Here is an 11,286-nt window from a genome sequence, read left to right as displayed (position 1 = left end):
CACACACACACACACACACACACACACTTGTTTAGAAACTTAGCCGTTTATATCATAATTTCTATCTCCAGTATGCTTTTAGCTCTGACTTGATGTAGAGCCCTATGGCTTCTGTCTTATCGCTTTTTTAAATTCTTAATTTTGCAGTTCAAATTTGTTTCACTGAAACTATTGGCTTCTAATTAATGCTGCCATCACTCTGTGACGTGGAAAAAAGATCCATTGTTGGGTGGAGAAAGTGGTCGGGGTTATCTATGATGGACAATGTATGCACAGTACATAGGGATATCCCTCTTTTCTCTTTTTCCCAGCCACACACAGTATCTCCATAGTGGATGGAGTTTTCAGCTGGTCCAGAGCTGAACCCCCGGCACTCAGCGGGTACGTGTCATCTTTCCTCACGATGCATCACTGCGTAACCATTAGAGATTGACATCAGTGCTTCCCGATACCGATTCTGATACCTGAACTTGCGTCTAGGCCGACATCGAATACTGATCTGATACCAGTGTGTCATATATGTTATTACATTTTAACAGCTGTATACTACTATCCCTGTATGGATGTGATATGATCATTTTGTCAACCTGGCTCAGCTTAAACCTTTTGTAATGCATGAACAAACACAAGCAATGAACGCCAACTTTCTTTTATCATAATGGAAAAAGAACCTAAATCAACTACTTTTAATGGATTTTTTTCAAGGCTAAATTACGTGGTATCAGATCGGTGCATAAAATCACCAAAACCTGCATTTTAGGCAGAAGATCTCTAGATCTTAAAAAAAACACTCTTGAGCCATATGTAAAACAGAAATAGTTGCTATTGGTCTTCTTGTCCATACCGATATTCCTTCCTAAAGAAGTTGAAATTCATGTAGTGGGGTTATAAATAGTTTACAGTGTAACTATTTATAAATGTACGATCAATACATATTGGTTTAAAGTAAGTAATGAATTCTGTATTAAGTGTAAAACGGTTGTGTGGCACCTGGCAGTGAGTGAAGTTGCGTGTCCCCATGTGTCTGCAGGCTGAATGTGTGCATCCCAGAAGGCTCTCTGGTGGCCGTGGTGGGACACGTGGGCTCAGGAAAGTCCTCGCTGCTCTCCGCCCTGCTCGGAGAGATGGACAAACTGGAAGGAAGCGTGGCTGTCAAGGTGGCTGCTCTCTCTCTCACACTCACTCGCTCACTCACACACACACACACACACACACACACACACAGGGAGTCTAATAATTTGAGATGTACCGGGCCTAAAGCAGCACAGGTCCTGGACAACTGGTATTCCATCACAGTTCTTCTTTATAATGAGCTCTGTATAGAGCTCAACAGTATGGTTCTGGAAGTAAAAACCTATTGAGTTTCTCCATAAGGATTTAGATAATCAGCTATAAAGTCTAAACCAGGGTCTTTAGCGTTTTTTAAGCCAAGGACCCCTAAACTGAAAGAGAGATGGAGCAGGGACCCCCTACTACATATAATATATAAAATGAAGTTGCTAAACTGGGCCTACAATAACATGTGGGCCCAGATCATGTAGATCATGTTTTAATGTTAAACATACATGTAGCAAATGTAGCATGTTTGTTTTTTTCACAAATAGATTGATTTATATTTGCTAATAATATGTAGGATGCAAGTTAAGACACAGGGGTTCTTCCTTTTCTTTGTCTGACTGGTTATCATCAGCTACAGAATGCCAATGGACATTTACACGCATGTTCTGGTGTATGTGACCCTGCAGGGTTCGGTGGCCTACGTTTCACAGCAGGCCTGGATCCAGAACTCCACCCTGAAAGACAACATCATGTTTGGTCAGGAGAGGAAGGAGGCCTGGTACCAGCGTGTGGTGGAGGCCTGTGCCCTGCAGCCGGACCTGGAGATCCTTCCTGCTGGTGACGAGACGGAGATCGGAGAGAAGGTATCCAGTCAGGATCACCCACACACACCTGTCTTATCTGCAGAGGGGCACTCGTGCCATGTGCATCCAATGATGCTTATAACACAATAACACAGTGGGCTTTCTGATGCCTATGGCCCTCTACTCAAAGCTGGGGGGGGGGGGTCACATGCACTACAGACCCCTACAGACTCCGGTTATTAATATAAGTGTCTGACAGCATTATAGAAAGGATCCCTTCAGAGATAGACCTTTCTGTTTAACCAGAAACAGCTCTGAGATGGATAGCGCTAAAGCCACCAGACAACAACCCGTACTTTTAGCGCGTATAGAGCCAACAGACTTGCGACCTCTCATAATACGGGACTTTCAAAGGTTGTTGTTCCCGTCAATCACACACAAAAACAGGAAAATAGGTCCTGGTCGAAGAAAACGGTAGTTACCCAATAGTCAATGCAAGACTTTTAGTCATAATAAAGTATTTTGACAGTGTGTTGTTAGCACTTTTACTTAAGTAAAGGATATGAGTACTTCTTCGACCACTGCCCAAGACAACCTGCCTCTCTTTTTCAACCTTTAAAGGTGCCCTGCCACACAAAACCATTTTGACTTGCATATTTTAAAATAAGTTACGTGTGTGTGTGTGTGTGTGTGTGTGTGTGTGTGTGTGTGTGTGTGTGTGTGTGTGGTGTGTTTGTGGTGTGGTGTGTGTGTGTGTGTGTGTGTGTGTGTGTGTGTGTGTGTGTGTGTGTGTGTGTGTGTGTGTGTGTGTGTGTGTGTGTGTGTTGTGTGAATGTGAAGATGAACTGCTTCGTCCTGTATCCGATCTAGCCACTGAAAGGAGAGAAGAAATCAGACCAATCAAAACAGCTGGTCAGTCTGACATCATGCTGCCTGAGCTCATTATAATTCAAGAGCTAGGTAAAGGATGCTGATAGCCAGGCTCTCATTGGCTAGCTGTTAGCCAATCAGAGTCAAGCAGCTTAACTCGTTGAATATCAATATATTAATATCAATGGCTTAAAACAAGGTAACCAAAGTAAGCAAGTTACAGAATTCAAGGTAGAACTGACATTACCACAAAGTCATGAGATAAATCTGTCAGGGCACCTTAAAGGAGAAGCCTCAGGGCTTTGTCTAAGTTGTTGTTTTTTCTTGTTACAATCTCTTTTTACCTCTGTTATGGACTTCAGAGACAACTTTATGAAATGCTTGCAGACTACACTTTAAAAAACACACACAGACACATAACAAGGCACAGCAGTCTTTAAATGTGCCTTGTTTCTCTCTGTGTCTGTCTCTTCTGTTCAGGGAGTGAATCTGTCTGGCGGTCAGAAGCAGAGGGTGAGCCTGGCCAGGGCGGTCTATTGTGACCGGGCTGTCTACCTGCTCGATGACCCGCTGTCTGCCGTCGACGCTCACGTAGGAAAACATATCTTTGATAAAGTCATCGGCCCTCAGGGCTTGCTGAAAGACAAGGTGTGTATGATCTCAAGCCTATCCCCCCCGATGCACCTTAACAGCTCAAATTTTCACTTTGCTGCTTCTTGCTGATTATTCACACTGATTAATGTTGTAATATGTAGATAGTATGAGCATAGACAGGTGAAACAACACATAGTGTGAAACGGTCCGCAAAAGGAAAACTCTGAAAATGCACAACTTATAAGCTACAGGAAGTTCAGAGAACCAAGTGTTCCCATAGAAAAATATGGATGTCTGCAATATGATAGCTATGTCATAACAAATGTATAGAAATGTATAGAAATCTATCTCATTATCATCCAACATCAGAGAAAATGGAAGTGTTAGAATAAAGACCTCCTGGTTAAATGTTTATAACTGCCACAGCCTGAGTGAGGCTCAGGCCAGATTCCAGATATGAAGAACAAATATGAATTACATATGATTATGGTCAGGAATGCCCTTTTTACACACTTGCATGTTAAATGTGGATGTGTGCAGACTCGTGTGCTGGTGACCCATGGGCTGAGCTACCTGCCCCAGGCCGACCTGATCCTGGTCCTGGTGGAGGGCCAGATCACAGAGATGGGCTCCTACCAGGATCTCATGGCCACCCAGAGAGCCTTCGCCGAGTTTATGCAGACATACGCTGCCGTCGAGCACACTGATGACAACGGTGAGTCAGGCACAGTGCACTTTACACATTTATATTGTGACTGTCCATTTAAATATAGAGCATTTCTTTTTTATGTTCCTTTGTCATAACAAGGAGAGGTTTTTCATTGCAATGCTTGAATGAGCAAATGTGCTCCATGAACATTAAGAATGTTTTGCATCTTCATTTGCTGCAGTGGATCTAGATAATGTTTAAGGATCAGTCATGTTATCATATTTTTTGTTTCCTTCTTATATGTAGAACCTGTGCCAAAGAGTGGAACCAAAGGAATAGAGAACGGCAGTGCAACTGTTGTTGGGTGAGTAAAACTGAACAGCAGTGAAGCTCTCTGGCACAGTTATATATAAATATATATCAGGAGAGGCTAAAATAGCATGACACAAACCCTTCCCCCATTTCTGGTCCCCCCGCCCCACTCTTCTCTTGGGTACAGTCCCTCAGTGTGTTATATACAGTATTTCTTAGGCATATAGGCGTAGAGAAACATATATCAGACTTTGGATACACACACAATACCTGTTAGGGGGAGGAATTCATTGGCTCGGCACATTAAATTTGTGAACGGTGAGTATATTACAGAAAGGGTCTAATGCAAGACATTGTCATAATGTGACAGTATAATAATGCTCGTATACCCTTTAACCCTCTTATGCACAATCAAGTTTTAGACATTTCTTTCAGGAGAACCTTTTCCTTCAGGATATGCATGCTACAGGGATGCAACATGAATGTGTAAACTGTTCTATGACTATAAAGACAGAAGGAAAGACTAAACGGAAATTAAATCTCACCAAAATGTATTGACATCACACAAAATAATAATGAATATGACTTTTGGTTTTTTAAAGTTGTTCTTCCAAGTCTTGGTAATCAGGGGAAACAAAAAAAACAAACTGTAACTAACAAAAGTGTAAAACTATTTTGTAATTTTCCCAGAAAAGTCCATACGCTTTTATCCAAAAAGGTTAATTGTTTCATCTTCAACGCATTTTCCACCTGCTATAAGACATCAGTAAGCCAAATCCCACTCAAATTATTCTCCAGGGGACTGTGTGTGTGTCTCCCCCCATACTGTCAAGCCAGATTTCAGGCAATTTCAATTCAATTTTATTTATAGTATCAAACCATAATAGTTATCTCAAGACATTTTACAGATAGAGCCTAGACTACACTCTATCATTTACAAAGACCCAACAATTTCCCCCGAGCAAGCATTTGGTGCTACAGTGGTGAGGAAAGACTTCCTTTTAGGCAGCAACCTGGGACAGACCCAGGGCGGCCATCAGTCACTGCCGGTTTGGACACAGACACTGACCCAGATATACAGATATAGAGAAATATGATTCATAATTATAGCAGTTGGTATGATAAACAGTGGCAGTTATAGAAAGAATAAAGAACTATGACAAACAATAGTTGTAGCAGTTCAGGGTGTAGCAGAGGGCATTGCAGGGGGTTGTTCAACAACATAAGATGGAGATGTTTTAGCACAGACTGTGAGCGCCAGGGGGTGGGCTCACAGTGCAAGCAGAGTGGACTTCTCGTTTTCAAGCAGAACATTTTGAGATAACAGGAATGGGGATGATCACAGGGATTAGAAAGGATGGAGATGATTAATAATTTTCGAGGTAGTTGTGGTTGTTGGGGGTGGAAAAGCGACCATATCTTCGAGGTATTTGGTATGAGTATAGCTAAATATTTATTGCACCATGATATATATATATATACACACACACACACACACACACACACACACACACACACACACACACACACACACACACACACACACACAGTACATACACTAGCTGTTTGTGTTCTTCTTTGCTCCGTGTGTAAGCAGCAGTCCGGGTGTCAGCAGTGTGTCCAAACCGTCCCAGACGGCTGAGGAGAACAAGGTGCTGAGCAAGAAAGCCAAGGACCCCGAGGTGGGCAAGCTGACGGAGGCTGATAAGGCCAGCACTGGACAGGTAGGCAGAGGCTTGACATGCTCAGCCACATCCCAGCAGCCAAATGATCCTCATCTATCTGTGATGGCCCACACCCCAGCCACATCCAGCCAGAGCCAATTTTTGGCACAGACCAATTGCCTCTTTAGTGTTGAGTATTGAAAAATGCCTTGTCATTCAATATCTAAGGAGTAAATCTCACCAGTGTCAGTGAGCCAATCAGCTCGCAGCATGCTTCTACCAAGATCTAAAAATGTTTGTGATTGGCTGTGTAACGTTACACGTCGTAGAGACACACAGGAAAAACTCTACGTTACACAGAGACGGGGCTAACTTAGTCGGAGCTGGAACATAAACAAACAGATTTGTACCGTAATGTTGCAATTTCTTTTATGAATTTGTCATCAAAAACAGATATCCTTTTAGGAATCGGTATAAAAGGCAAGGTAACATTTTTAAACGCTAACCAGCCCTAATCCCCGCTGTTCTCCCCAGGTCAAGCTGTCTGTGTTCTGGGCTTATCTGAAAGCCATCGGAGCGCTTCTGTCCGTCATCAGTCTGCTGCTGTTCCTCGCCCTTCACCTGGCCTCACTCTCCTCCAACTACTGGCTGAGCCTGTGGACCGACGACCCCGTGGTCAACGGCACTCAGCCCTACAGACTGATGAGACTCGGGGTGTACGGAGCTCTCGGCCTGTCCCAGGGTAAGAGGGGGATGCATTTTTGTGCATCTTGAAATAGCTACATCTGTAAATATTTCAACTGAACTGTATGGGGATGGCACAGTGGTTATGACACATGCTTTTGGCGTGGGAGACCTGGGTTCGATTCCCACTGCAGTACAGCAGCCAATGTGTCCCTGAGCAAGACACTTAACCTCTAGTTGCTTCAAAGGCGTACAACTTCTGACATACAGTATATAGCATAGTGTCGCTTTGGATACATGTAATTTCATTTATGTTGTCAAATCACAACAGAAGTTATCTCAGGACACTTCACAGATAGAATAGGTCTAGACTACACTCTATAATTTATAAAGACATAACAATTCCCCCACCCCCAAAAGAAAGCATTTGGTGCCACAGTGGTGAGGAATAACTTCATTTAAACAGGCAGAAGCCTCTGGAAGACCCAGGCTCCCAGGTGGGCGGCCATCTGCTGCTACGTGAGGTGCTGTTAATCCTACTCCTCCTAAAGTTCTGACAACAAATGATATATTTAAATGAGGAAATCTCTGAATACATGCAGACTTGTAAAATCTAGCATTACCACTGTATCAATTTGGAGACTTGCCAAAATGAAGCCCCACATAAGGAAGTCTACAGCTACATTTATAAAAACATGAGGTGCTGTAAACATTGGTACGTTGGGCTATGTTCCCAGCTAACAGCAGCACACTTTTTTTGGTTTTCTTTCAAGCTAAGTAGCTATGACTGGCTGCTTCTCCATTTTGTGTTTTGACCATTTGGGAACTCCTCCTCGGCTTGTTTACCATGTTTGCGGGGGTGACTTTTTGCCGTGTCATCCAATCCATATCTACACAACCATTTGCTGAATAAATTGTTAATAGAGCACAACATTGCTTCCAAGAGCACAGCGTTCTTCATAGATCCTTAGACCTTTTTATTTTGCTCTCAACGTGCATCAAAATATAATGTCAAAGTGTTCTTCCAGGGTCTCGGGGTCTACCCACCACGGTCCCAACACTGCAGCATGTCCAAATGATCTTACCTAGGTCTCTGCTGTGTTGTAGGTGTGGCAGTCTTTGGCTACTCCATGTCCACGTCCATCGGGGGCATCCTGGCGTCCCGCTGCCTCCACCAGTCCATGCTGTATGACGTCCTCCGCTCACCCATGTCCTTTTTTGAGCGAACCCCCAGCGGTAACCTGGTCAACCGCTTTGCCAAGGAGATGGACACCATTGACTCCGTGATCCCCAGCATTATTAGGATGCTCATGGGCTCGATGTTAAACGTGTTGGGGTCTTGTGTTATCATCCTGATCGCAACACCGCTCTTAGCTATCATCATTCCTGTTCTCGGCCTGCTTTACTTTTATGTGCAGGTTAGTTGGAAATCTTTGGATGGTAAACCTTCCTTTCATACATGTTGGTCCCATAAACCTGGGGGGCCATGTGTAAAAAGGTCTTCGATAAGGATGTAAACATCCTTTAAAAAGTGTCACTGTCCTACCACTTCCGGCTGCACTGTACAGCGCTGCTCATAAGTTTACATACATATGCTAAAGTTAATTAAAAAGAGGAATTAAAAAATCATCTTTTGAAAATTGATCCAAATGCCTTAATTAAAAACATTAGTAAAAATCCAACCTTTAAGGACACCAATTTTCTTTGTGAATGAATGATGTATTGTGAATTAATAAATGTTCTTCCTCCAAATACAGGTGTACACCCCCCTATGTTAAATTCCCATAGAGGCAGGCAGATGGGTATTATTAAAGGCCAGTCATTTCATGGATCAGGATACTATGCATCCTGATAAAGTTCCCTTGGCCTTTGGAATTAAAACACCCCCCCCCCATACCTAGAGACTGGCATGGTGTTATTTCAGTTAGACTAACAGCTGTTTTGATTTGCATTGAGAGATGATCTTATGGAAAGTTCCCCATGCCGATCTCTAGGTATGGTGAAGGGTATGTGATGATGTGGGGCTACTTTATATTTCATATCACACAATATCTGTTCTCTTGTAACTTCCGCAACCAAAAACAAAAGTAGAAAATTAAATAAAAAATATACGGTGATAATGTCATCACTGCGATAGTGGCACGTCACCACCGGTTTTGCGATGATGCGGTTACCGCCCTAGGTCGCTGCCCTACCCATTGCTGCGGCTCCTCCGCCTAAGCTCTTGGCCTGCCCCCCTGAAGAGCCCAGTCTGCTCTGATTGGTTAGCTGGCACCCCTCTGTTGCGATTGGTCTACCAAATTCCAACAAGCTCATAGGTGTGCAGTGCCTGCTCAGGCAGGACCAATGGGCAGCACGTATGAGAAACTGGGCTGGCTTTCTCAATCAGTGACATCACTAATGGAGGAATTTCAAACACTTTATACATCTATGACATACACAAAACTATATAACACACTAAAAGAAGGGGGAAAACCCCAATAAGGGCTCTTTAATTGATGTGACTGAAGTAGTCAGACGTCTCTGTCCTTCCTCTGTCCAGAGGTTTTACGTGGCGTCATCTCGCCAGCTGAAGCGCCTGGAGTCAGTCAGCCGTTCGCCCATCTACACCCACTTCAATGAGACACTGCTGGGCACCTCTGTCATTCGAGCCTTCGGTGAACAGGAGCGCTTCATCCGAGAGAGTGACCAGCGGGTGGACCACAACCAGAAGGCCTACTACCCCAGCATAGTAGCAAACAGGTAAGGGACACTTATACTACTCACGCTTAGATTTGAACTGATTTCTAAGAGTTCTTTTGATCACTTCAAATAACCCTCTGATTGCGTTGCATTTGCCACTTCGTTCCTTAGTTGCAAAGGTCTTCTTTTCTGCTTTTGTCACTGAATGTGTGTCTGTGCAGGTGGCTGGCTGTTCGCCTGGAGCTGGTAGGAAACTGCATTGTGTCCTTTGCGGCTCTGTTTGCTGTCATAGCCAGAGAGAACTTGAGTCCCGGCATCATGGGGCTGTCCATCTCCTATGCCCTTCAGGTAAACACTCATACTCCAGCTCACATCTTCTTCAGGGGCACACACAAGGTTAGAAACCTGTTCTATAGGATGCTTTGAAATAATTACATTGTTAAGTATATGCATCACTTTGTATCTCCTCAACGTGACATTATGACTTTGCGTCAACATACCCGCCAACTTTCTTCAGCCAAGTGGCGTGTTATCTGTACACATTTTGAACTATCTGTGTGTATGTCTATGCTGATTTTACATTGAGTACTTTTACTTTTAATACTTTAACTACATTTCCCTGATCATACTTTTACTCAACTAACATTTTCAATGCAGGACTTTTAATTGTATTTTAAATGTGTGGTATTAGTACTTTTACTGAAGTAAAGGATCTGGATACTGTTTACGACTAGGCTGTGCTGTTGTTTTTGTGCTAAGGCTTGCAATCTCAGTCACTGACTGGATGAATTTTCATCACATGACCATGCCTCAAAAATCTTGAAGATTGTTTTTCAATTATTACACAATTATAATTACTCAATTCAATTATTATTAAAATACCCAAAAAGGGTATTTTAGGCCTTTATTGACAGGACATCTGAAGAAATGAAAGGGGAGAGAGAGAGAGGGGGGAATGACCCGCTGTGTAGAGAAGTACACCTCTATACATGGGCGCCTGCTCTACCAACTGAGCTATCTGGGCGCCCTACCTGTCGAGTTTTATGCATTCTACAGCTACTTGATCATGCAAACCTTTGAAGAATGTTCAATGCAAGCTTTTTACATTTTGAGAATCCAACAAACAATTATTTTTTCACCTTCTTTCCAGAGTAAGTGTTTTTCTATGGCAATCTTTTAAACAAAGCATGCTTTTTCAAACTTGCCGGCGGGTTTTGGGGTTAGGAGGGTTAAAGGGATGCAATCAATCTGCAGTCTAAATTCTATTCACCTCCATTGTATATGGCGATATTCTGTTTTTACAGCTTGTGAACTGTGATACTGTATATATTAGAGTTTTCCCTGTGTCCCATGTGCAGCTGACCACCTCTCTGACCTGGCTGGTGAGGATGTCGTCTGATGTGGAAACCAACATAGTGGCTGTGGAGAGAGTCAAGGAGTACAGTGACACGGAGAAGGAGGTACACAATAAACCAGAACAATTCCAGTTATTACATTGTTGTGGTTTTGGAGGGAGGATTTCATGATTCATGATTCATGGTGCTGGGATGGGACATTTATAATTCAAGCCCCTTCAATTACTTCAATTACATTCCTGTTTTTTAGTATGTATATAGTATGAATAGGATACATGCATGATTCACTGTGCATTCAACGTGACACCCTTCAAATGACAGCTAGAAAATGTATGGTGACTTCTCAGCACAGTCCCAACTCCAGGTTGATCACATGATCCCCATGATGACCTCAGAGCCGCACACGTCGCCATGGAATCTCACAACATGGCACACACTGTAAAATTGCTAGAAAGTTAGTGTAAAAACGTGTTTCTTCCATGTGTATATGTAGGACTACATCTGATATACTGTGTAAAGAATTTAAAGGCATGAAAATGTCCCTTTTTATGAGTTCTTTTAATATTAATATGAGTTCCCCCAGCCTGCCTATGGCCCCCCAGTGGCTAGAAATG

General features: G+C 43.0%; 1 protein-coding gene across 2 annotated transcripts in view; it reads left to right on the top strand.

Annotated features, from left to right (window-relative positions):
• The window catches only part of abcc1 (ATP binding cassette subfamily C member 1 (ABCC1 blood group)), a 33,181-nt gene that overhangs the window by 16,908 nt on the left and 4,987 nt on the right, over nt 1-11,286 (top strand). For both annotated transcript variants that reach the window (XM_032538284.1, XM_032538283.1), the window contains exons 15-26: nt 312-381; nt 1,031-1,157; nt 1,746-1,922; nt 3,213-3,380; nt 3,867-4,041; nt 4,282-4,339; nt 5,885-6,011; nt 6,486-6,693; nt 7,743-8,053; nt 9,178-9,377; nt 9,539-9,665; nt 10,676-10,777. In XM_032538284.1, the coding sequence (XP_032394175.1) occupies nt 312-381; nt 1,031-1,157; nt 1,746-1,922; nt 3,213-3,380; nt 3,867-4,041; nt 4,282-4,339; nt 5,885-6,011; nt 6,486-6,693; nt 7,743-8,053; nt 9,178-9,377; nt 9,539-9,665; nt 10,676-10,777 (1,850 nt within the window). The remainder of the gene's footprint in view (nt 1-311; nt 382-1,030; nt 1,158-1,745; nt 1,923-3,212; nt 3,381-3,866; nt 4,042-4,281; nt 4,340-5,884; nt 6,012-6,485; nt 6,694-7,742; nt 8,054-9,177; nt 9,378-9,538; nt 9,666-10,675; nt 10,778-11,286) is intronic.

The sequence above is a fragment of the Etheostoma spectabile genome, chromosome 15 (assembly GCF_008692095.1).
Source record: "Etheostoma spectabile isolate EspeVRDwgs_2016 chromosome 15, UIUC_Espe_1.0, whole genome shotgun sequence".
NCBI lineage: Eukaryota > Metazoa > Chordata > Actinopteri > Perciformes > Percidae > Etheostoma > Etheostoma spectabile.
Note: the sequence above shows the minus strand (reverse complement) of the source record. Positions and strands in the feature narration are given on the sequence as shown.